This window comes from Triturus cristatus, chromosome 6 (assembly GCF_964204655.1).
Source record: "Triturus cristatus chromosome 6, aTriCri1.1, whole genome shotgun sequence".
Taxonomy (NCBI): Eukaryota; Metazoa; Chordata; class Amphibia; order Caudata; family Salamandridae; genus Triturus; species Triturus cristatus.
Genome location: NC_140589.1, coordinates 1482235095 through 1482261064, shown reverse-complemented (window position 1 = coordinate 1482261064; position 25970 = coordinate 1482235095). Strand labels below are relative to the sequence as shown.

Genomic DNA, 25970 nt, shown 5'->3' with positions numbered 1-25970 from the left:
TCATCCTTGTGATAGAGTGGCGGTCTGAAGTAACTATAACGGGGTAATTTCATTGGTTTTTTACGAGTGAAATATCCACCTAACTATAACATGTGTGAACCTATGGTTTTTTTCAGTGAATTTGCAAGGTTTTTTAAATGCTAATTCCTAACTATAACGTGTGTGAAACCTATGGTTTTTTCAGTGAATTTGTATGGTTTTTTAAATGCTAAGTTATGTATGTATTTTTATTTTTTTCTATATTTATTTTTCAATAAACTACGTATTAAAATTTTATTTGTATTTTTTTATGGTTTTTCACGGTGCGCGCACTCCCGCGATTTAAAAAAAAATGTTTAATGTTTTTTTCTGTTTTCGGGGTCCTTCAGGGACCCCCTGACAAAGGCTAGGGGGTCAGGAACTCTCTACCCTGTCCCCTTTTCACGTTCGCCACCTTCCTTTTCCACTCTCGCACTGAAAACAAACAAAATGGCGGCCGACACTTCCTGATTTCGACCGATTCGAACGTTGACTGACATGTAACAACCAATCAGAATTACGCTCGCGCACGTTAGGGTGCGCGCACGGTGCGCGGCTATAGATATGTATGTGCTTTTAAATGCAATTTTCTCTGGAAATACTGAACAGATTGACTCCATATATGCAAAAGGCACTTCCCAGACCTGAGGACTACCTCTCTGCCAAATTTCAAGTAATTCTGTTCAGCCGTTCGGGCTGTACCTTCGACTAAAGGTCCTATGGGAAAATGCATGGGGAAAACGTGTTTTGGGACCCCCCTTTTTTTCTCGGCCCCCGCTTGACGAATCCCCCCCGAGACTTTCAGGGTAGGATCTGAGCGGAGCGCCCCATTAATTTTGAAAATTTCGCGAAGATTCGTCAACCGGCGCCCAAGTTATTCAAAATAGAATTTTGAGATTTCCTATGGAAACACGGTCCTAACTATAAATAAATAAATAAATAAATAAATATATATATATATATATATATATATATATATATATATATATATATATATATATATAAATTATGTCATAACAAAAAATCTGAAAGATAGAGTAATATAAGGCTCTAGCAAAAAGCATGTTCAAAGCATCACTCAAAAGAAGTATTTTAGCTTCTGGAAGTTCAATACTCTATAGATTACTTTCATTGTCAAAGAAAAAAAAACATGTATGTAAAAACCTGACCTCATCACACCCACACTTTACTGTCTTTGCAAATGACTAACTCAAGGCGAGATAAAACAAAATCATTATATTCAAGGTGTCAAACACAAATCTGATAAACAGCATCAATCATGGGCCTTGCATTTAAGATGGGCATTAAAAAAAGGGGAGGGGAGGGAGAATGGGCACTCTGGAAGCCAGTCTGCTGAGAACACAGTACACAACTGTCAGCAAAATGGTACTAGGAGAATAGATTGCAAAATACAGAAACAATCACATATGTGAGATCCGATAGAGCTCAAGGATCTTAAGTCAATTTTTATCATACCTCAAGGCACGGAAGGATCCAAGGACTGCACATACACTGGTGCCTTCTAAAGTTTAAATGGCTCCGTTTTTTTTTTTAAACAGTAAAGTCATGCAGCCCATTCAATTTGGGAATGCTATGGAAATGTTATTTTTTATTTTATTATTTTAAACTGTAACCTGCTAAGGAAACCCGTTACAGAATCAAATGATTGGGAAAGACAAAGCAAGAGGTAAAGGGATGTCAAAACACACAACTCTGGCTGCCTCCAAAAGGAGTAAACACAAATATGACGTTATATTTTAGAGCATTTCTAACTACGTAACAAGGGTTGGTGTGGTTAAGGAGCTACAACTCCTTTGCTAATGAAGAAAAAGGAGGCGCTCACGGATGTTTTAAGGAAGTAACAAACGAGGTATACTGTTCTTAACAAGTGGTGAAGCTGCCTAAAGTTTGGTGAAACTATGTGTATAACTAAGTGCAGTGTAAATAAAAATGACTACCTAAAGATAAATTAATTTATTGAGTATCTTTAGGTGCCACAGGATAAAAACAAGAAAATCAACATATGTAGGCATCAAGGTCTGAAACATTTCTCCAAGACTGTGGTTTGTTGTGAGGTTTAATTGCCCAGGGGGCTCTCCCTCAAAAAGGGGCAACCAGCGTTTACATGGGCCATGTAGTGAATGAAGTCCCAATATAGCTCAAAACCCAAGATTACATTTTCAAACAAAGCAACATTTTACAGATGTAGGACTGGGTAAAGAACTGTGTTTTTCCTCTACACTGGCTGGCTCTTTTAACTAGTTTAATTTTTCTATTTCCTTAACCCCTTCGACGCGCATGACGGAGCGGTTCCGTCATGCACGTCGGTTGCGCTGTGCGCATGACGGAACCGCTCCGTCATGGCCCCGCCCGCGCACGGAACCTTCAGCGTGGCGCGGAAATCCACGCCGCGCTGAAGGGGTTAAGTATAATATTTTATTGGCTGGCCCTTTCTCTTTGTAAATAAATTACTTTATAGTGTAAAGTATAGAGGAGTGTGAGAGGTCATTAGGTGGTAGAAAGGTAACTGGGCGCAGGGGTTCAGAACATAATACAAAAAAGCACTGCCATTGCCAATAGGTCTCGTCTGCGGGACCCTATAAATGTTTAGCCAGAGCTATTGGCTTTGCCTATGTCTATAAGCTATGTTGTAGAGCATTGTGGCTGCTGTGCAGCATATTGAAAAGTTATAATAAAAAGTGTTATAAGCATTTTTATTGCATTATATATAACTAAGAAGACATTATGTACAACTGAACGACCCTGTTACATAAAGAATGAACATTAAAAATGTCTTCTAGTTTTTTTCTCCTTGCAATGCTGGTAACTTCTTCCTGTCCTGTTCTAATGCTTGTTGAGTATAGCTTCTTTTGTTTGTTATGGGGAGGGCGGCTGGTGCTGAGTTGCTGCTGAGGTGGGACTGCGCTGGTGGTGGTGCTGAGATGATGCTGTCCTGAGGTGGTGCTGAGGTAGTGCTTCACTGATGCTGAGTTGGAGCTGCAGTGGTGCACTGCTCTGCTGAGGTGGTGCTGCACTGATGCTGAGGTAGTCCTGTGCTGATGCTATGATGGTGCGGAGGTGGTGCTGCACTAGTGCCGAGTGATGTTGAGGTGGTGGTGTACTTGTGCGGAGGAGGTGTGTGATACTGAGGTGGTGAGTGATGAAGAGATGGTGCTAAGTGATGCTTTGGTGGTGCTCATGTAGTGCTGAGTGATGAAGAGTTGGTGCAGCGCTCCTGCTGAGGTGGTGCTGTGCTAATGCTGAAGTTACGCTGCATTGTGCTGAGCTGGTGCTGAGGTGGGGCTGTGCTGGTGCTGCGCTGGTGATGCTGCACTGATGCGAAGGTGTGCTGTGCTGATGCAGAGGTGGTGCTATGGTGGTGCTGAGTGATGCTGAGGAGATACTGAGGTGGTGCTGAGTGATGCTGTGATGGCACTGAGTGTTGCTGTGCTGGTGCTGCCCTGATGCTGAGGTGGTAGTGCTTCACTGATGCTGAGGTAGTGCTGCGCTGGTAGTGAGGTGGTGCTGCACTGGTGCAGAGGTGCTGCTGTGCTGGTGATGAGGTGCTGCTGTGCTGGTGATGAGGTGTTTCTGTGCTGGTGCTCAGATGCTTATAAGCTATGCTCAGGTGTTGCTGTGGTGGTGCTGCTGAAGTGAGGCTGAGTGATGCTGACTGGTTCTGAAGTGGTGCTGCACTGTCTACTTGCAGGATACATTGTTAAGTAACCTCACATTACATGCCACGTTTGGAGAGCACGAGGAGGCATCCCTTGATATTGGTTTTATTTTACCAACAATTGAAACCAAAAAGAAAGCATCAAAAGTTGAAACCGCGCAACTTACAACTACTTTCATTTTCAGAGCAATAACAGCCTTTTTACCTCTTTAATCATATCCAAATAATCACACTGTCAAAAGCACAATGTACACAGGTTGATTCTGTCAGCCGTCTTCTTCAACTACACTTCCATTAAGGAAATATATTATTTAGAATTTTGACATTTGAGCTTATGAAACCAAAAATGTTATAAGGTGAAAAACAATATTGCCTCTGGCTGAAAAGCGCTTGTGAAACCAAAGACAGAGAAAACAAGATAAGGAAATGGTTTTGCATCCCTCAGTTGAGCACATTCGGAAAGCCAAACAAGCCTCGGCAAAAGAAAAAGTAGCGCGCCGAAATTAACTTATATGGTCGATAGTGAAGTGATCCATGTAACAGGACCAGTCTACAAAGTGTGACCAAAACAGCAAAAGGAACGGCAGATGTAAACTATTCACCAACGAAAACAAAGGAATTTCGAAAGGCACATGAAGGAACGAATGAAAACTGATGGGCGTGCTGAAAGTACATACAGTAGATGCAGCATGTCTTGAGAGAGGGAGTGCATGCCCAGTGGGACCTAAAAAGTATGTTTTGATGTTTCACAGTAGAACAAAAACAAAAGAAAAGCAAGGAAAAATTGTTAAGAAATATATTAAAAAAGGAATAGGATTAGCATATTTTAAATAAATTGAGTCCTCTCTCTGCTATGCAGGAACTGGTGCAAAGCAAACCTATATCTTCCATCTACAATCAAAAATGGGTGTGATGCCAAACTTAAATTACTTGGAACATCAGTAGTGTTCTAAATCCTAAATAAATACTCTATATTATGTTAAATAATTACCATTAGATTGAGGAGATATATATTCTGCATGTAACTCATGGGCACAACCTAAACAAAATATAATGAATGCTAAATATAGTTTCAAGAGCTAATAAATGTTCTATGAAAAGGGGTTTTCTACCATTAAGCAACAACTTTTGATTTAAGATTATCCGAATAAGCATGGATAAAGGTGAGAGTTGGAGCATACGATCCCAATATGGAGGATGGCAAAGGTCTACTGAAATTCCAACATGAGCGCATAATGTTCCCGAAATAAAATCCCTCACAAAAAATATAAAGCGTACAGACACAGCGAAGGAAAGTAAAAATTAATACCATATATGCTAAATTTAGAAGATTACATATAAAGCTATACACATATATCTATGTCTATATGTACACACATACATACAGATATTTTTCAGAGTTTAACCTTAGCCATTTAGGTACTATCCCATAAACGATGGAGGGCCCTTGTTACAGACGTCCATTTAAGACTGAGCTAGTCTGGTATGATACCTTTAGAAAAGGTCTCACTTCTTTAGTGGAGTGTAATTTACAGTGGTGCTATATAGTAGAAAGATTGAAAGCCCTGTAACACTGCACCTCAGAAATAGCTTTGCTCTCTAGACCTTTCGAGCAGGTCATGGCCTCGTTGAAATTTATACTTGGTCCAATCTTTGCATTCCACAAGAGCTTCCGAGTGATCAATTACTGAACCTCTTGTGTTCAGAGAGAACAATGGTGACTATCACAGTCTTTCAACCTCATGAATCTGATGTAATGAATAACAGAGTGTTGGTAATAAAATATGACATTATTATGCAGCAATGTGCAGCGAGGTATGAGCAGGGTTACACCTATGGTGAACACTATTATTATGAACATTGTTTTAATTTTTTTATGTCCTATTCCATCGTACCAATGTTCATGGGAAGAAATTGGGGTTTATTGAACGCCTGCGCTGTCCTGAAGAAATTTAAACACTTATCACCCCAGTGTTATCACACTACTTGTCAAGCCTTTTCTATACCAGCTGTGACTTGCATGTCCCAAAGCCTAGCGGTCATTGAGGGGATTCAGCCTATTCGATATCTCCAGGTTTTGCTATATAGGATAGTCCTTCCATACGGCAGTATGGGAAGGACAGCCCCTAGCGAAATGTTTTCAGCACTGGCTTTTATGGAAACATTCCGGCTCCCTACAGGTCAGTACATTAAGAAGCAAGGTGGACAGACAGTCACAGGACACATACAAATTACGTTTGACAGACAGCAGTCCAGGTCTACCGGGATTTCAGAGGCACAGGCCTGTAAGGAAACCTTTCCATTAACACACAGGCTAGTCCTTCCACTTAAAGATTACTTGATGGTTCAAGCTACTGCTACAGAGGTCTTTCTGCAACCTTCACACGACTGCTTAGAGAGTTATATACATCCAAACTGGGCCCATCACATGACATCTAAATGGTTGTGCTGGAACTAGCAACTGCAGAACAGAGCCCTTCGGTAATGTAAAAGCACAAAACAAAGCCTTTCACAGTGGTTCTTAATCTTTTAACTTCTGCGGACCCCATTAAATCACAACTAGAAACCAGGGATGCAAAAGCATTTCTACGGTTTGGACCGCAACTTTAATGCACAAAAAATACACAAACAAGTGCACATTGTACGAACTGAGCACATCTACTTTCCTCTGCAACTGTGTGTTTAAATACGAGAGAAACTAACTACACCCCTTGTATAAGACACAGGGCATAATCACAAATCAATAGGCAGCCGTGAAATCAGAGCTCTTGGCAGAAGTGGTTGGACAGAAGTAATAGCTGGATTGGCATCGGAGACAACAATTTATCTTGGTATAATCAATCAATCAATCAGTGTACTTGTAAAGCGCGCTACTTACCCGTGAGGGTCTCAAGGCGCTGAGGGGAAGGGGGCGCCAGAGCCCATGCATGGTCTTTGTGTCACCTGGTGACAAAGACTGTCCTTGCATAGAAGCTAAAAGGTCAGGTGCTCATTATGACAGATGACATGCTGCCTACTCTGAAGTGGAACTCTGACTGTGGAGGTATTTCAGTTCTGCTGAAAACTGCAGGTCCCTCCACTTTCAAATACAAGAAGTGGAGGTGCTTCAAGTCTGCAAGTGCCTGACCATGCAAAGAAGTGGATGGGACAGTGTGCAGCCAAGAAGGGCCTTTTGGACACTCTACCTGCGTATGCGTTCTAAGATCACTGAGAGTATATAACTGGCTGCCCAAGTATGCAGACACATATATGACTTTCGAGGAAATCATAAGCTATTCAAATGCTTTTTTGTCCAAAGCTGAAGGCTAGTTCTGAACAGAGCTTGTCTGAATCAAACAGTGACTGTGCGCATTCACACATGCACCATCTGGAACCAGCAATCAGTCCCCTGACTCCTGATGGCCACAGCTTAAGAACCGCTGGTCTATCACAACGAGATCGAAGCTGATTAGATTTGCAATAAGATAAGTTTTTTTGTAATAATGGATGATAAAAAAACGTAAACCCTACAATAGGAAAATTAAAATGATCAAATAAATAGGAGATGTTGGATAGCATGAGTAAACCAATAGTAATCAGAAGATGTAATCTCCTGATTTGTATGACACCTGAAATACACCGAAAGCATGACTAGTCAAAATGAATCCACAATTAAGAAAAATCTTGACAAAATATTTTTTTAACTAGTAATTAACTTTGATATGCAATTTATAAATATCCACTCTTTATCAAACTGAAAACCAATATTTCATGTTATGCAATTTGTGCTACACTGCGGAAAAAATTAGACCTACAAATACGGAATGTCTTACTGGGAAGCAGTATTCTCAATCAGGAAACGTTTGGTTGGGGAAAATGACCTTACCTAAACATCTCACCTCTCCAACATAGCCCTCCTGCAGCAAAACTAATCATTGTGAGAGAATGAAAGACGTAAAACACTCTGAATTATAAAGAATGATGGACAGGATCTCAATGAACCGTTACAAAGGGCAAAGAAATATTCGACATCTCTGGAAAAAAATAAACTAAGAGGCATTAGGGGGGGATGGTGCACTACACCGCAAAAGCTAAATGAAGCAATTCTACTAGTTTGTAAACTAGTAATTGTGTTAGGTTATTTGATACTGTTTTTATTTGTTATTTTTCATGTTTAATCCTTTGCTATTTTAAGAAGCTGGTTCTCAAAACTGCAACTAAAATATAAAAATGAATAACAATAAAAATGAAACACCAAATATTTGTTTCACATTGTTGCTTCACTTTATCAAGTAGAAAGAACAGTTACCATGTACCATAGCTATCAACCAGGGAGACTAACTGACTGAAAGATGGCAATGTTGTTTCTATTGTTGTCATGAAAATACTGGCCACCAAATTAACCAATGGGATAAACGAATAAGATAAAATTAACTGTTGGTGCTGTGTTCTTATAAGACACAGAGCGAAGCTGTATCCTTACTTACTTCTATAAATTAATAACATTTACAAACAATGTACAATTTAGTCCGGTTTTACGAGCTTTGTAGGAGATTTGCATTGCTTGACCTATTTGTGGAAATGTTTTATTTGCGTCATTTATTTTAACTGGTTTATATTATGTGTCTACAGCATTGTGCTACCCTTGGGTTAAGTGGACACCATAAAAAAATAATATCATGGATTGGCATGAAACAAATGTACCCACATACAAATTTTATGAGCACAGGACCACCCATTAACATTGGAATGAAATATACTAACTCCCAGTCTAGTAACCTCCCTTTAGATGCAGTAGGTGAGCACAATTTTGTGTTTAAGGGCCAATATTAGCTACGTTTTTATAGAAGCATTTCAATTGCATCAAAATTTAGGAGAACAAAACTCTAAAGACTGTAAAAAGTGTACAAGTTTTATGGATCGCGCCTAGAAAATGTCAAGTGCTCTAGAAATTGGAGGAAAGTAGATTGAACCATCTCGTATTCTCCTTAGACTATTCCAGGTGTGTAACTATTTAACCCTTACGTTGGAATTCAAGTCTAATAATTCCATAAATAATGTGTCTACATGATCCATCACCTTTATATATCAAAGAGGAAGACAATGGAAGACGACAGACCTAAATTCCTACAAAACGTACCTTCAGGTTTATCTTACGACGGGCTACATTTCCTGAAGAGACAAATAAGCCTCATTATACTGCCAGAATATAGTCTACCACAAACTGCTCTGTCGGACTCTTCGCAGCTGTGAATGAACTTTTAAATTCAGTTGTAATGGAGTCATTTGTAATTCAGTTCTAGACATATTGCATGGAGTATTTTTTTTTCTTAGAAATAAATCTGGATGTCATGACCATCCTCCCAGGTGCTGCAAGAACCACAATAGCATTTAAGCCACTCTTGAACCACCAGTAAATTGCATAAATCTGATGGCTGCACTTCCAACTACCACTGTGCAAAGCGTTTGGAGCTTTCTTAATTGACCTTAATGAAACGTATGGCCTTTGATAAACAACTTCTTCTGGACAGTACTAAGCCCTTAAATTGTCACATAAGTTTTAAAGCTTCTACTGCGTTTCAGGGGATTCCACCTTTGGGAAGTGCTTGATTGAGGTTGACTCCTGGATGTGTATGATTTTCTTAAAGTCTAATTGTAAAAACCGTGGCTAGCCAATTTAGCATGGGTCATGGAAGTTGCCATGACTATTTGTGGAAGCCGGTCCTTGGTCATGTTTCTTCTGCATGTGCACAAGAGCACTGTAATTGACTGCACTTGTGCAGATTCTTGGAACTCTAAATCACTAACACCAAGTTTCTGTTTTCACTACAACCTGTCCACCCTCTATAATTCACGTACCCTTCCATCTCAGTAATAATCACTTCTAGTAAACGCAATTAACAGGATGCATTAGTACTCCATGTCAGAAAGGCTGCTCTCATCCTATTGCCACTGTCCTTTCATCCTCCATCACCCCTAACAAACCTACACTTCCCATTTCCTTACAAAATAGAGAAGTTTTAAATGTAAACATTTAAAAAGTAGAAACATTTTGGCCTTCTAAAAAAAAAAACTCCAACCATTGCATCAATCAAGACTGAACATACACTATCCAAACGATAAGTCTGCTTGCAACTGGGATGTTGCGACAATGTTCTACTGCTCCCATTTCTGCCCTTAATCAGGTGAGAAAATATGCCACAGTGTGTTACTACAGGGTTCAAATATTGTTTGGATAAACAGTCTTTCTGTTCCTGCAACATCCAATTACACAATCAACCTTCAGTGGCCGCTTACCATTTCAACGTTTAACATAACTTCAATGGAATATACATCTATTTAAGTAAATTTGGATACTTACAAGCCTTTCTCCAGAAAGCACCTCAAGCAGCTTGATGAGCATTCGTCCATCACGGAGGTCTGTGTACAAATCCGTAATTCTGCATGACACGCGTGCCAAGTGCGAGTTGACCCATTTTGTGAAGGTCTTCTTTTGCACAGCCTCACGTTCATCTGTGTGAAGAAAAATACAGGTTGAAGGTGTCAAATAAATTGCAATTTTAGCATTACTTTGGAACTGAACAGGTACAACGAGAGCAAAAAAAAGAATTTAAAAGGGAACGCAGTACACAAAACCAATCACAGTTAAAAATAAGTTAAATAAATAAGATTATAAAAAGCACGTCCTTTGAAAATAAAAAGTTAAAGTTGGTCTCGTGGATGGAGTGTTATTTGATTTGGCAAAATAGTTATTGAGAAAAATGAACGAATTTCAAATAAGCATTTTTGACAGGAACAAGGTCACATAGAACTTATCCCTTTAGGACTACCCATCCACTGTGCAATTTCTCACTCCCTTTTCTTCTCAGCCCTCTTCGTCTTGCACACTTAACACATCCCTCAATTATTTATATGCTCACCTTCCACTTCGTAATCAGGTCTAAGGAGTTCTGCTGGAAAAGACGAGTCCTATAACCAATCATCTTGCCTACAATTGTTGCATGTGGTGGTGTGTCATGCATTAATCTCCAAACATTTTAGAAATGCACACCCAAATGGCCTTGGCAACTGCCAGTGTGCCTTTTATTATAATTTACCTTACAATGCACTTCAACAAACCCCTGTGACATTCAGACTGATTTGACGCCAGAATGTACCATAAGAAAGGCTGAAAGAGGGAAAATTTAGCAATGGTAATCCGATGGCATTTAGTTTATAAAGTTAGCATGCAAAATTGTGTCAAGTTCTATTGACATAATATCTTTTCAAACGTGTATCTAGGGACCTTGACGGGTTTGCTTTCTAAGAGGAAAAATATAGGCCACGTCCATAACTTGGAATTTTAGAAATTATTTAAATGTTCTGTTCAAAAAAGGCAGGAAGAAGGAAATGATGGTGGTGGCATTTCCTCCAAAACTTTAAGTCTGAGTCCCAAAAAAATCCCACTGGATTATCCAAAAACACAAATATGTTACCATGCAGCTGAAAGGAAGATGCACCTTAACCTTTTATGATGCTTCTTCCTCCCTTTTGTGTCTACTGCCTCCAGCAAAACCTCTCTCACCAATCCAAAAGACGAGATGAGTGTTGGCCACTTGGGCCTTTGTATGCATTTTATTAAAAATTGCACTAGGACGGTCCAAGAGGAGATTGAAGTGTTTCAATTTACCAGCATGTTTAATACAAGGATATGTTTAGCTGCTACAAGAAAAGCCTCATACTGCTCAATCTGGCATTTCTCAATCCTGCATAAGTGCCCTAATTACCTTTAAGGACATTCAACTTCTCTTAATGGTCATCACCTGGAGTTATTCTTTCTCTCCAGTGCTCCTTAAGGGTTTACGACTAAGTTGTGTTAAAGTGTTATGCATACAAAGCTCAATGAAATGCAGTGCAAAGCTACAGATTATAGACCAACCTCATCACGGATGGTGACTTGTGCAAGATACCATCATCTACTAAGGAGATTCAAGCATACAAGCAGTATCAGGCTACATACTGTAACTTCCTGTTTAGGTAAGAGCCTCAATGTAGATTAATAAAATCAGCATCCTTTTAATTTGAAAATCGGAAGGGATATCAAGCTTAGCAAGTTGTTTATTTAGGAGAAGCCACCATCTTAACTAGTTTCCTGACATTTTATTAATCCCTGAATGTAACTAAGACCTTCCTGTTCAAAAAAGGTGTTATTATCATGTCTGAGAAATGCAGGAAGAAGGAAATGATGGTGGTGACATTGTCTCCAAAACTTTAAGTCTGAGTCCACAAACATCCCACTGGATCATCCAAAAAACACAAATATGTTCCATACAACTGAAATGAAGGTGCACCTTAACCTGTTACTCCTCTCAGGGAAATCTGACTGAAACTTTTAGATCATCTGAGTTTAACTACTTGTTTGACTCTTTTCTCGCCCCTCTGTAAATCTCTTGTTCCTGCCATCTGTCTCTCCTCATCCCCTCGTTTGTATTGATCCATCTAACTTGTCACTTGCTTCAGTCTTGCCACTTTCCCTTCTCCTATCTTACAATCGAATTGTTGTCTGTAAAATATATCTTGCATGCTTTAACTACAGTTCCCTGTAAAACACAAAAATATCTCCCAGTGCTGTGGCACTACAGAAGAATACGCAAACGAAATAAAAGTATATACAAACAAAAGGTGCAGCAGAGCTTCCTGCTCTTGCAGGCTGGGTAAGGTGAAGACAGTGTAAGCACTGATGTGCTGAGGCCTCAGGAATCTTCCTAGCTCGGCATTATTTTCATAGGCAGCACGCATTTGAGAGTCCGGAAAATCGACCAGTGCACAGAGCCCTAAAGATCTGCAGTTCCCGAATTCAAACCCCGAGAGGGTTTACAAAACTCCATTAATTCCAAAGTCAGTACAATGAGTAAATGGATTGCCAACTGGCCTTTTTTATCTGCAGAACCAGTATTTTAAAGTCCTAGCTAGAACAAAAACTAGGGACCTCACCTTAAGACGATATTTTCCCGTATCAGTATATACTTTAATCAGTAATTATAAGAAGAAATCACTTTAAAATGTGTTCTTGGCCTGCATTCATGACTCCTGACTGATAATTAAACAGAAAGGAAGGACACACATTTTTTACATTGAAACTTTATATAAAGTCCTGGCTACGTATCATGATATTTGCAAAATCTTAAAACGTAAACAGATGGACAGTATTTTTATCTATGTATTTATCTTCTATCTTTTTATCTAGGAAAGGCGACAAACAAAAGTAAGTAACATGGGCATGAGTAAAAACAACCCCTATGAGTACTGTGTTCATGTCACCGTGTAAGATTTTCGAGTTTACATGTACCTTCAGATCTAATATGCATGTTATACCATAAACTGAAATAGCAACAGCCATACAAGATGAACGCGAGATAACTGCTTTGGTATTACGTCGACAGGAAAAGAAACGACGTATTTCCATAACAACTCAAGCCTGAACCAAGTCCAATTCGTGTGTGAAATGTACTGCACGGTTGACCCTCCCTGCAAGAAACATATTTTTAGATAATTACACATCGAATGAGAAAGAGAGGATATGGGTGGGGTCTACAGCGGCCCGTAAAAACATCCCTCTAGGGAAGCGACGAAAGCGCATCATGCGGAGGATAGGAGGCCGGAGGTTCACCCCAAACGATAACGCACAATCGAATTGTTATCTTCAACCAACAGAAGCACAGTGCACTTCCTTGGCGGAAGCCCTCATGACAATACCATTCGAGCGCGAGCCTGTGGCGCTCCTTGTACACTGGTCGGTTACAGCAGCTCGTTTATTTTTAAGGCGTTCTTCATCTCGCAGCAGTCAGGCACGTTAGGTATTTGACACACGTTTACCGAACCTGAGACAGCTGATCAGTAGAATAATATAGCGTTTTGTTTTTAATCTGGGATGCAATGGTCTCTTCCGTTGACATCACGTGCAATCTACAAAACTAACGCCCGAGAGGGTTCTGCGCTGTTGCCAGGCAACGGATCTGCGTCCAGCGCGCGAAGAATCTCGCACTAAGGAACGAGCTCATTTCCGTCACTATGAGAACGTTGCCGAGTATTTCGCACGTGTGACACACGAAAATCACGGCATGCTCTGGCAGGGCCGGGCAGTGAATCATCACCACATGGCAGAAATCAGCGCAGGCTGCGGCCCACCCATGCTCAGGAGGAAAGAGACCTGCCAAGGCGTGGGAGAGCAGGAGGGAGGATTGTCACGGGCAGAGCTCGCCATGTGGTAATCTTAACCTAACAGTCAGTGATTTGCTACCATAGATTAGGGACACAGCGGAGCATGCTTTCCTGTTCAGTGAGGCTGCTTTAAAATGATATACGCAGGGCCACTGGAATTATGAGGCGGAGGAGGGCCAAATTATCTGGCAGGGTTGACTAAATTACACTGCAAGAAAGGGCAAATTAGGCAACGTTATGCAGCATATTGTGTGATAGTATTACTTGATTATTTTGGAAAAGATTCCATTTTATTAGTACCACTTCAACACCCAAATACAATAATAAGCAAAATCCTGTGCGAAGGGCCTTACAGTGCATAGGAACTCGTGTCGTCATGTTTTTAGTAACTTTAAAACCGTTTGAGCTACATTCATTCAAACGCAAATCACAACACATCACAAGTTCTTGGAATTGTTTGTGAATTCAATGTTACTCCCATGAATGGCGATCTATAAATACACAAAGTAGGAAGTGTATGTTTAGAGATGCCACACAGATTAATTTGCTAACTTGTTGCCCTTTCATCTGTTGGGGAATTATACTTTTATCGGTAGAGAAACAATCTGGGGGTGTTTGCATCCCTTTCCCACTCTAACAAAGGATTTACTTGGGTCTCTCACAAGAGTGAATCTGCAACAAAAAGAGGTCTGGCTGGTTGATGTTGAAAAAAACTAGCATTACGTTTACTTATGTCAATGGAGCCCTGAGTCTGGATAGTTCATATGAGCTGCCTGATGGATTATGCTTAAACCAGCTTCTCCTTTGTCCAGGTTGCGTTTGATTTCATACATTTGAACTCTGGTTTAAACGTATGTTTACAACTATACGGAGTGGTCTGTAGACTTCTTTATCACATCAAGACAGCCAACCCCCATTTATTCAGCAATCTTATTAATTAAAAAGCTATTTTTAGATAAATGTTTGACTGGATATCTTTTAAGATCTGGCGAGGTATCAGATCAAACGTGAACGTTTCGAAAACAGATTTGCTTTAATGCTTTCAGTTTGGTCACATTAGATTAGAATAAGTAAAGCTTGCAGGACCGTGGCCCAATTTTTTGCTTAAAGATAGATCTAGTTTGTGTAATTGTGAAGTGGAAGGGATCAATTCATTTTGTGTTTCAGATAAATTTGACTGTGTGGGTTTTGGATAAAGGTAAAAGTGCTACATAAACTTACTCAACAAAAAGCTGCGCTCAGTATTATCAATCAAGATTTAAAAAAAACACGAGAAATTCATTTGGCTTCTTTTCCATTAAGAAGCAAATGTTTTTAACAAATTTAAAGGCGAATGGATGTTATATACCCACTTCGACTTAATTCAAGAGTTTTGAGGTCGTTTTTATAATGACATTTGCAGATACAAATACTATCCCTTGAGAGCCGGGGACTATACCCTGATGCCTTTGAAAACCACAGCACCTTCTGTGAATAGCAAGTTCAGGCTTTGTTTGTGACCTTGAGACAATGCAGTACATCTTGCTACTGAGAGAGGAAGGGTAAAAGGAGACCAGCTAGTGACAAGCTGCGAGCCTTGCAGACATTTTTAACTGCTTCGAGATAGAGTTTTAAAAGATTTTGGAAATGGAGTCTACAAATCAGGTAACTACAGAGACAGCTATGTGCGCCAGCTGCACACTAGTGGACAGCGGCCTCCAATTGCACACTGGCATAGCTATCAGGGACAAGAATGGCAGATAACTTTCAATAATGGTTTTTGCTGTATATGGCACCATTATTTATTTGACGGTAGTCTCAGACGTTGATGATAAACACCTTTCCCATAAGATGGAAAACTGTGGCTATTTATGACTTAGTATTTAGTTAGAGGGTGTGTAGTTAAAGCAATACTTCTAGTTACACCTTTTCTATTCTAGTTGGCTGGAGGTTGGACTGTAGCCCCACCCCGGCATGAGCTCATTACGCCAGACCTCCATTGATATGTGAGAACAGTGAAGTAAGTGATAATTGTGTTCTGTTGCAACACATGAAGCTTACAGAAAGGGCAATGAGGACACACGCAGAATCCTGTAAGGCGTCCATATTGAGATTGGCAACCCATCCAACTTGTCTGTGGTAACACGGATATCACTATAGGATAAGCCAACTTTGAGGACCCGGGCTTCTACAAGTTAACAACACGTGGCATCCAGAAGGTCTTTCATTGGGCAGGACAGCATTTCTGTCCAGGACAGTCAACTTATTTTAGGTTTCACAAGTCAGTGCAGAAGGTTGCACTCCTTCACCCACCTCCCACCACCTTCTCTTTCTCACGCAATACATCATCAACTTCCTTCCTTTTCAATCCCCACCTTGTTCGTTGAAACATTGAAAACATAGATGGTATAGCAGAGAAGTCCAAACAGGCCCTTGCAGTCTGTTAACTTCGCTGCCCAATTTTGAGACATATACTTTGTGTGGTTCCAGTATAACTAGTTCTCTCACTGAAAGTTTGAAGTATATCTCGCTTTTTTCCCCCAATTTATTTAATGTTTATTTCACTGCTGCATTTTAGGGGCTGTTCTGTACAGTTTATGGAAAATTGTGCTTATCCTATTTTCTGTATTGAACTGCATCTCCAGGATGTACACTTCTGCTAAATAGTAGTTTACGTGCCTTATGCGAATGTCTCATGTTTCATATGCCTTCGCTCCTACAATTAACACAAACGGCCTCCTGAGCCGAAGGTATAGGGCGTCAGTCTGTGCCGCCATTTGATAGTGGCTTTAAAAACCATCTCCTTTCAGTACTTACTTTTCTGGAGATGTGACTTCCAGAATATTCCAGAAGCGTCTTGCCAGTTATGTGCACAGGATAAATGACTGCTTCACAATGGGTCTTGCCTGAGTGAGTGCTGGTGTGCTTTGATGGGATGAATAGTGGTGTGCACTGGTTGATGCATGAAACATGCAAGGGTTTTGCACCAAGCGTTAGGGCTGCAAATGGGGCTGCTGGGTGGGGGATGCCCAATTACCAGGATGCGTTGTAGTGGACTTATTTCTCATGTCATGCTACAAATAAAAACATAAAACCCAAAATAGAGTACGAGATGTGATCAGACCTAAAACCTCGACCACAGAAGCCACATATTTTGGCAAAGACGATGTGATCGGTACAACTACCAGCAGAGATGCAGGCAGATTCTGAAACAAATGTGAGGCTGCGGCATGCTGGTACATGTGGTTCCAGAGAACAGGGGAATCAGTGTAATGAAAGCTTCGGTAGAGCCACCCAAGGATTGAGGTTTTTCCTGGCACAGACCGGTATAGTGCAAGATCTATAGCAGGTACAAAGCGTGGAAGCAGCCGTAAAGCTTATGCCTGCTAGGCAAGAACCCTGTGAGAAGGGTGGGCAGGAGGGAGCGTCTGTTCTGCTTTCAAACTATGGCAGGTTTCTTGCTATTCTGCAGCTAAGTGTTAGGACTAATCCAGTCCAGTCTGTTGAATGGACATGTGGAAGCGCAGAAATAAAGGGCATGTCGCTGGACCTGCTCGGGTGGTCATGTGTGAGAGGGGAACTTGATACATTTTAGTGCAGTTTGAGCATGTCGGCTGTGCAAGAGAGCCGATAGCTCCTGAGCATTTTTCACTTAAAGGAGCTTTGTCTTTAGGTCAAGCCTACCAGACAGCACAAGCTGCCTGGTTCTGAAAGTCACACTATGGGCTACAAACAACATACAGGGGATTGCAGCCTGCCCATTTCTTGACTTTACTGTCACTCTTCTTTGCTCACTTTCTACTGGAGGGATTTCCTTGTTACAACCTGTCCATTTTGTGTTTCTCCCTCCCATGAAGTTTAGCCTCTTTACCATCCCTTTGTTTGGCCGCCTTCCTTGCCTCCACTGCTCACTTTTGAAGAACTACTTTTTTAGTTTTGTTTAAGAATTTCATAAGTGTGCATATATTTTCCTGCTGTCTCCCTCATGTGCGTTTCCCCTCCACCTGTCCATGTTTTCTCTTGCCCATGTGCTCCACGTTGCTCTCATTCACCCGTGTTATCTCCTATGTGTTGCTTCTCCCTAGCCTGCTGTGTTGCTTCACATACACCGCCCCATAACTTGCTCATCAGTCTACAGTTATGCTTAGAGTGCTTTCATGGTACTTTTTAAATTTAACAATCCGCAATCTTACAGGCAAGAACTATTGGCTATGCCAATGCTGGTTTTAAAATAGTGCAGGAACGTGTCAGTCGTGAACCTACAGCTAGGAAACTTTTGAGGGCCAAGTGTATTAAGTCAGTGTGAATATTTCTACATGCAGGCATAGGTCAAGTGGCAGTAAAAGGTGTAATGCTGCCCACGGTTCATGGCTACTTATATCATGAAGGTTAAGTGTGCGAACTATGTCGCACACAAGTAGGGTGCAGATTTGTGTTGAGCTGCACCATGGTAGGTGCATGTGCATAACTGTGGTCTGAAGTGAATATGGTTGGCAGGGTATGTCACCCCCTCACTCCCCACAAAAGTGGAGGTGCTTTTATGCTGCTGTTGTAAACATATTGCGTCCTAAGAATACGAATAAGTGAGGTATGTTAAATTTTAGTAGATTTATTAAAGCAAATTCCCGATTACAGACTGAGCTTCCATAGAGTCATCAACTCCACACTATTACTCCTTGGTGGGATATTTGGCTCCTGAATGATGGTGGCACGAAGCTTGGAATCTCAACTTTTAAATGGCTCTGGGTGTCCGCAGCCAGTGGATTTATTTTCCGTAAGGCTCAGCTCGTTAATTCTCAGTGATAGGGTAGGAGTGCATTGATGTCAGTATGTGTTATTTATGTTTTTTGAGGTCTTCTGCTGCCGGTTATGATTGGAATTGTGAGGAGCATATATCACAGTAATGTATTTTTAGGAAATGTGAGAGCCAGTTCTTGTGACTAAAGGTATTGGAGGAACTGTGCATGGTATGTTTCCTGTGCTGTTGCATAATGTGGTAGTGCAAAGTTGTGTTTGACAAAGAATGGCCTTTCATGTGTTGCTGTTTACATTATGTAGCATGCAGTTAGAGGCATGACTATATTGAGTCTGTGAAAGTGAGTCGATGGTAGGCGATGAGGTGTGCGAGAATGCATGGTGAAGACCTTTTAGGTAGCACTCCCATGTAGTCATTACACTCACAAATTAGTTTTGAAGAACTATTGCTTTTACATCAAACTTTGCATGTATGCGTGTATGAGTGTGTGGTACTCGGTCACTAACATATACGCATGAGTGTGTGGTACTCGGTCACTAACATATGTCGCACTCTGCAACAAGATGAGTTGTTTGCATAGAAGGGGGAAATGTGGCATTCCAGCTGAATCAGTGTGTTGGTACAGGTTGTATGATGAGGTGTGTGAAATTCTGACTGGAGTGAGGGCAATCACAGTGGGTACTCCAGTGGAGATGCCATGCAAGTCCTGCAAATAAATCTGAAAGTCCAGATTCTACCAGTGTGTCTTTTGTGGGTACTAGTAAAATTCCCAGCACGAGCGCTGATACTAGAACCAACCATAGCTAGGAACCACAGTACTGCCTATGACTTATCCACGATCTTGCCGCCCTGTTCTAGCTTTGAGGCCATTGAATGACCCAACCACAATTATAGAAGTCACTTCTGCTGCTCTCTAGAGTAGCTTGTGAAAACAGACCGCAGAAACAACTTTACAAAACCAGATTCCAAAACAGACTACCAAAATCTCGACAAAACATTAACATCTCCCACCAAAATTGCTCCTACCACCCAAGCCCAGCGATCAGGCACTTTCGATATTCTGGCAGAGTTTATTTCTGAGACTACGCAAGAGATATACAACAGTTTATATTTACACACTGGGACCGACGCTGGTCTTTGGAGCCCTGCCTCACTACGGAAAGCGCGGTGGCCTTTAAATAGGCATCTCGAACATGAAGGATGCTGCGTGGAAGGCGGCGGCCCAGCTACACATCCGTTTATCTATGGAGGAATGCGCGCACGTGCATGCACAAGAGCACGTGACATCGGAACACAAAGGCAGGAAGGTGCAAGAGACATCAGCGCTCTTTAATGGTTTGTGCTTATGTTATTTAATCTCCAAAGCTTCCTAGAATTCTTACCTCACAAAAACACAGGTCAGGAGTGCGCTGCTGCACACAGAAGGCTTCTGCAAAGCCTTGAGAGCCACACGGCACCTACACGTTCGGGGTACTACGGAATACGGAGTTATTATATATATTTATATATTTTTTTAACGGATGTATAAATTTAAGACTGACCTGCCACTAACAAAAAACTTCGGAAGGAACCCATTCAAAGGAAAGGCACGATTTGTACAAAAACTAATATTTTCAAAGTACCATAGAGCCACAGTATTGGTGCAGTTTCGGGCGTGGCATTTTCCGTATAACTACGGATTGGTTACACTTGCCACATAATCCATCATCTGCTGCATAACCTACACATTTTAAACCAAAAGACAAACGTTTCTAGTTGAAATAGATCGAAAGTTACTAAAAATGAAAACGTGCATTTTTCACAGGTTGGGCATTGTATTGCTATACGTGGGTGTTGAACTAAGGCGATTGTCCAAAGTAGTGTTGACAAAAGTAAAAATCAAAAAATATTCAATAATCACACAAAAACGCCGCATTACGACGCATAATTTGCCTATTCTTGCGGCATAATTTAGTTAATCTTGCTGCATTACCGGGCCCTCCCGTCACATAATTCCAGTGTGCTGCCCAAGGGATTGCAATTGCTGTGAAACATCAATTGTTTGCTACACATGTTTTCAGGGATCAACAGAAGGCTCTTTGTTAATTCACAAATTCTTCGGTGCATCCTCCAAGTGTGCATGCTATTGCCATCTCGACTGGAATGCTCAAATTCCGTTTCAGAGATGCATGAAAAATTCAGCCCTAAATGTACAGTTTTTTTCAACATAAACCCACAAATACCAAGAATTTCCAAAGTTGTAAAGTGTGGGATTAAGAAAATCTTCGTCCCAAGAGACGCACATATTTGTGGCCGCTGCAACTGCAGTGAAGATCTCACAATTTATTACATTCGTGGCTATTGACAAACACAGCCAATCTTTTATTTCATCCCTCTAGTCTAGAACATGCAAGTTTATGCCTAAGCATTATAGAGTAAGATGTATTGATGGGTAAGAAAACGTCACCTGCACCCAATACTTTCTCAGCATGTGGAAATAAATATTCCAGGTGGAGAAAAATAAACGTGCAAATGCAATTAAGCTACACTTCTGTACGAGGAATGTCACCCTGACAGTATGTCTCAAAAGTAAATGAAGGGCTGTGAAAGCACACACACTAATCTAAAATATGCATACGTTTCCAAACGTACTCCTGGGGATTTCTCTGAACCCCCTACTCCTGGGGATTTCTCTGAACCCCCTAAAAGTCAGAAGTCCATGCAAATTGCGAGAGGAACCATACGATGCGTTAGATTTCCGAATTTATATGAAGCCGGCCCTTTATAAGCAGAAGAAAGTTCTCATTTAAAATCGCGATTAACTGCCTATGTCCCAATCAGCACAAAGGCATGGGGCTTCACACCTTTTAATGTTCTGCTGTGACGCTTTTTCCAAACAGGTGATAGAAACAATAGTGCCGCAACCTGTTTTTAACCTCACAATCGTCGTTTTTGCCTGCGCGCGACCAGCAGCGATGCCTTTCACAACTGTTTCCTGATGTTTGCTACGGTTCATGTCCCAATGCCTTACCCTGACCGCTTCTTAGAAACCCATTTCTCATGCTGACAAATCATGCAACATCACATGCGGCAGATTAGGAAACCTACATAAAACTCGAAAAACATGAAGAGACACAAACTGTTATTTTCCTCCCATGGCAAAGGAACACTTGTCCTTCATGTCATGTCAAGTTGAGGCCTGTTGCAAGGTTCACCATCGTGCAAGGATGAATTTCACTGACTCGCCTTGCTCAAGTGACGCTGACTGATATTGAGAAAAAACCTGATGACCACAGGCTCCAGTGCCCCTTTAGTGAGCGTGGACAAACCCAGTTAAGGGCCCTTCTACCAGCATTCCCATAAAGAGTGGACTTTCCTGACGCGGTCATGCACTGACTTACAGCACAAAACGAGGGCATGGGCTTGACAGTCTTGCACACCTACACAGGAAGACAAAATTGCATTTGGCTTTGAGTCAAGTTCATTTGAGAAAGTTGATTGAAAGTAGCCTGGATAAAAAAAAAAAACAATATTCTGCACATGTACCCAATAGGGGACTTTCTTTAATCTTAAACTGCAACTAACATTTCATGCTTAATTACTTGAAAGACACATCTAGTGCTGCAGAGACCAACAAGTTTGAGTGGTCTGGTTGTAGGTCATTCACCTAGTTCAGATGGTCGCTCTCCTGAGGTGTGAAGGTATGGGCCCCTAAGAGCGGCTGCAGGACAGAGCGCCAAGGATCTTTCAGAGCGGTCACAATCACGGACTTCAAGGGCAACTTCACCATTGTTTCTGATGGGGATTAAATAAAGGCACAGTGTTTGCTCCAGCCATTAAAGTAAAAGTGGATCACCAAGGCCTTTCCCTCTCAACGATAATCACATGAATTAATTTCTGCTTGCTGATCAACCAAGGTCTAAGTTGGTTTTAACTCCCAATCTCAAACGTAGCTTGGTCTGTGTGTGAGCGCAGGTGATCTGTTTCTGGAATGTATTCTCTTGAAAATATCCACGCAATACCTGGTATATCCCAATGCTCTACTTTGTTCTTCCTGGCCAATTACAGAATTCCCTACATGTGTAGGAAATGGACTAATTCCCTGTCTGAACTGTGCTTACTGTCATTACATTATTACAAGAGATAGTATTTAAAATCCTATAACTGCATACATTTAGGCTTGGACAGTTTTCTGCCTGTAATCCCATCCCTATGAAGTAGCTGCTGCTACCGGACAGGGGTAGGGGGAATGAAAAAGAAAAATCGTACCTGGGTAAGACCAGTTGCCGCCTCTCCTCCATCCTCTTCATCTTCTTCCTATCTGGAGTCACAGCAGCAGAAGCACCCAGGCTCCCCATAGCCAATCACACAGCTGCAATGCAGCGTTGTGATTGGTATGAGTACCGTAGTTTGGCACTCAGACGGGGACTAGGAGCCTGGGCATGTTCTCCAACCAGGCAGTACAATACAGCCGATGGAGAACATGCCAAGTGTGTATGATGGTTTGGCTGGCCCAAGACGGCCGGCAAAACAGACATGCGCACATGGAGATTGCCACCACTCCTCCCCCTGCGGTGCTTTGACGTCACGGAGCCTAGCCCTGGCTGCACAAAACAAACTGAGCCACTGCAGTAGGAAAAATAAAATTATAATAACGTTGCGTTATTTTATTTTTAGAACTGCTCGGAGAGCAGTGGGGCGACGCTTTTCTGCCTTAGCGGAGGAGACGCCACTGTCCCTTTGTTCAATCCTATGTACAGGTGAAAGACAGAGCAGTAAATAGAGAAGCATGACCCAGATGAAACATGTTCTTGTAAATCTGAAGCCTAAACGTGGTATTCCCCTGTTAACTCCATGAACTATTTCATAAATTGTCATCACAATCCCCCCAGAACCTTGTAAACAGTCTTCGGTGGCTGATTCTAAGATTTATACCAATTATTTTATTGGCGGTATTTATATATTACGGATGTGTCCATTGTGAGCAGTGAAACGATTTACACAGGAACAGAGTGATGATTCAGGAACGCATTGCTGCAGGGTGTCTACAAGAGAAGGTACATAGTTCAGGGCTAAAATGGCAATTGCTTCGAGGAACAGTGGGAATATTGAGCAAGGCTATGACCATGAACCGTGTGGAGATGGAATCAATCACTTATCTGGTGAGAGTGATGTTGAGAAAAAGTGTGTTTTTGCGCATACGCAAAGAATTCTTGTTTGCAACTTATTTCTTTCAATTCCCTCTAACATTGCTAATTTTGCAAGCAAAGAGCTGCGTGTTTAACAGACGTGCTTATGCACAGCTTGTCAGAGAGAGTCTCGCATGTCAGAGTGGACAAACATGTAGATCATGAAATATGTTCTGAATCTGATTTGAGCTCAGTCGAGTAGTTATATATTGAGGAAGACAAGATTACAATTTCGCTGTTTCAGGAAAATGGTGGAAGCAGTGTGGAGGACTGAGCTCAGAGAAATGAGGTTTGTGACATAGGTAGGTAAGCAGGACATTGATGTCAAATGTGGGACAGGCAGAGAGCCTGCTCAATGGGTGGCAGGAGCGGGTTGAGTCGCCTTGAGGTATTTTCCTTCTGTGATCTTCGAAGGTTAAATCTGAGCAGCATGGAAGCCATGGGATCTGGAAGGGGTCAGGGAAGTGATGAGGTGAAGTAATCCAAATTGTGTATGCACAATTATTTAGGCAGTTCATGGGTGGTCGCATACTGTAATTACTTGCCGAAGACCCAGTCGAGGAATTGGATTTGTTGTGTGGAAGTTCAAGCTGTCTGAGGTTCACAGTGTTAGGCTGAAGCAGTGCATCTCAATGGTTGCTGGTCTGGTCACCTCGGAGATCGAAGTCTCAGGGAAATATGTGGTTGGGGTGTTTGACAAAGGCTGTGGAGATTAGATATAGGAATTCTTCAGTGAAGCGGTTATTGGTGCAGAGGGGGGTCTGTAAATTACATTGAAGATGGGAGTATAATTGTCCGAGATGTGGAAGCAGCATTTGAGAAGCTCGAAGGAGAAGAGAGGGAGGGAGGACACCAAGTTCTTCAGTGCTTATGGCCCGAATGGCCTATGGATGACTGCAGATCCCTCGAGCCAGTGAATAGCACTCATGCTTTGCATGGCATGGCTTATTGTGAATCAGACGCTGACCGTGGAAGATAAGTAGGGGCTGGCTAGGATACGGTAAAAGAAAGTACATCGCAATTAGAGAGGATGGCTGCAATGCTGGAGGTATGCTCTACGGCAGAGTGAGCATTTAGAGAAAAAACTGCTAGATCGGTGCGAGTGGTGATTAACTGTATGTGTACGAGATTGTGCAGGTTTGCTGTCCATTCGTCGGAGATGGTTGTGCAGCATGATGGTTTGATTGTGGAGATATAGTAATGTGAGTGGAATCAAGCACACGGTGATGTAGAAGAGCAGGAAGCACTGGCTCTGGGCCCTTATCGGACCTCGTAGGCCCAAATAGGAGCCACCGTTGTTTAATCTGCAGGTAGAACACTATGGCTGCTCTGTAAACATGAGTTTGGGGGAATGGGAGGCTTTGTCAAGAGACCATTGAAAAAACTGGTGGATACATTTTCACAATAATTGGCTTTTTACTTGTCCTGTTTAAGAAAGCATGAGTTTAGTGGCTTTTAAAATGCTTGCATTTCAATTCACCTTCCTTGGGCAGAATTAGGTTGCAACCAGTCGTGAGATAACCTGTCACTACAGTGCCAATGGTTGGTCATTTCATGATAGCAACATACAGCATAACTCGTATGAGCAGTGGTAGCACAGATCTGCAGTAGTAGCAAGCTACAAAATGTGTTTACTGTACAGACATAGCAAATATGAATACAGAAGACACCCATGGTGTACATTTATTATAATAACTTATGTACTATTTCATAGTACAGACTTGGCCGTTTGTAAGCTGAAAACAGTGGATGATATTACCAAATGTATTGATTTCTGATAAATTAATGGCTGAGTGTGCGGTGCTGGGATTCAAACACATCAGTTTATGATTACAGCATTTGTCATCAACAAGCATTTCATTTGTTGAGTCGCCTAAGACAGATTTGCATGAAAGCGTGCAATAGGTACTAGTTTTTTTTGTTAAAATAATTTTCCTCAACCGATACCATCTGGGTAAAAAGGCCACGAAAGCTATAATAACTGAGAAGTGGAGAACAGTGAGGAGCAAAACAAACTGAAAAACTGAGCCGTTCCCAAATGGGACAGAAAACAAAAAGTGTTGCAATGGTACAGTGATGGGCTATGCAAGAGGAGGCACGCAAGGGGGTATCACCTCTTCACTTGAAATCTGTTGGTTCAACCATAGCCCCCCTCCCCATTCCCTAGCTCCTGGGGTAGGGGGCACTGAGCTCA

General features: G+C 41.5%; 1 protein-coding gene across 2 annotated transcripts in view; it reads right to left on the bottom strand.

Annotated features, from left to right (window-relative positions):
* The window catches only part of SPTBN1 (spectrin beta, non-erythrocytic 1), a 543544-nt gene that overhangs the window by 275805 nt on the left and 241769 nt on the right, over positions 1-25970 (bottom strand). For both annotated transcript variants that reach the window (XM_085612597.1, XM_085612598.1), the window contains one exon: positions 10035-10186. In XM_085612597.1, the coding sequence (XP_085468723.1) occupies positions 10035-10186 (152 nt within the window). The remainder of the gene's footprint in view (positions 1-10034; positions 10187-25970) is intronic.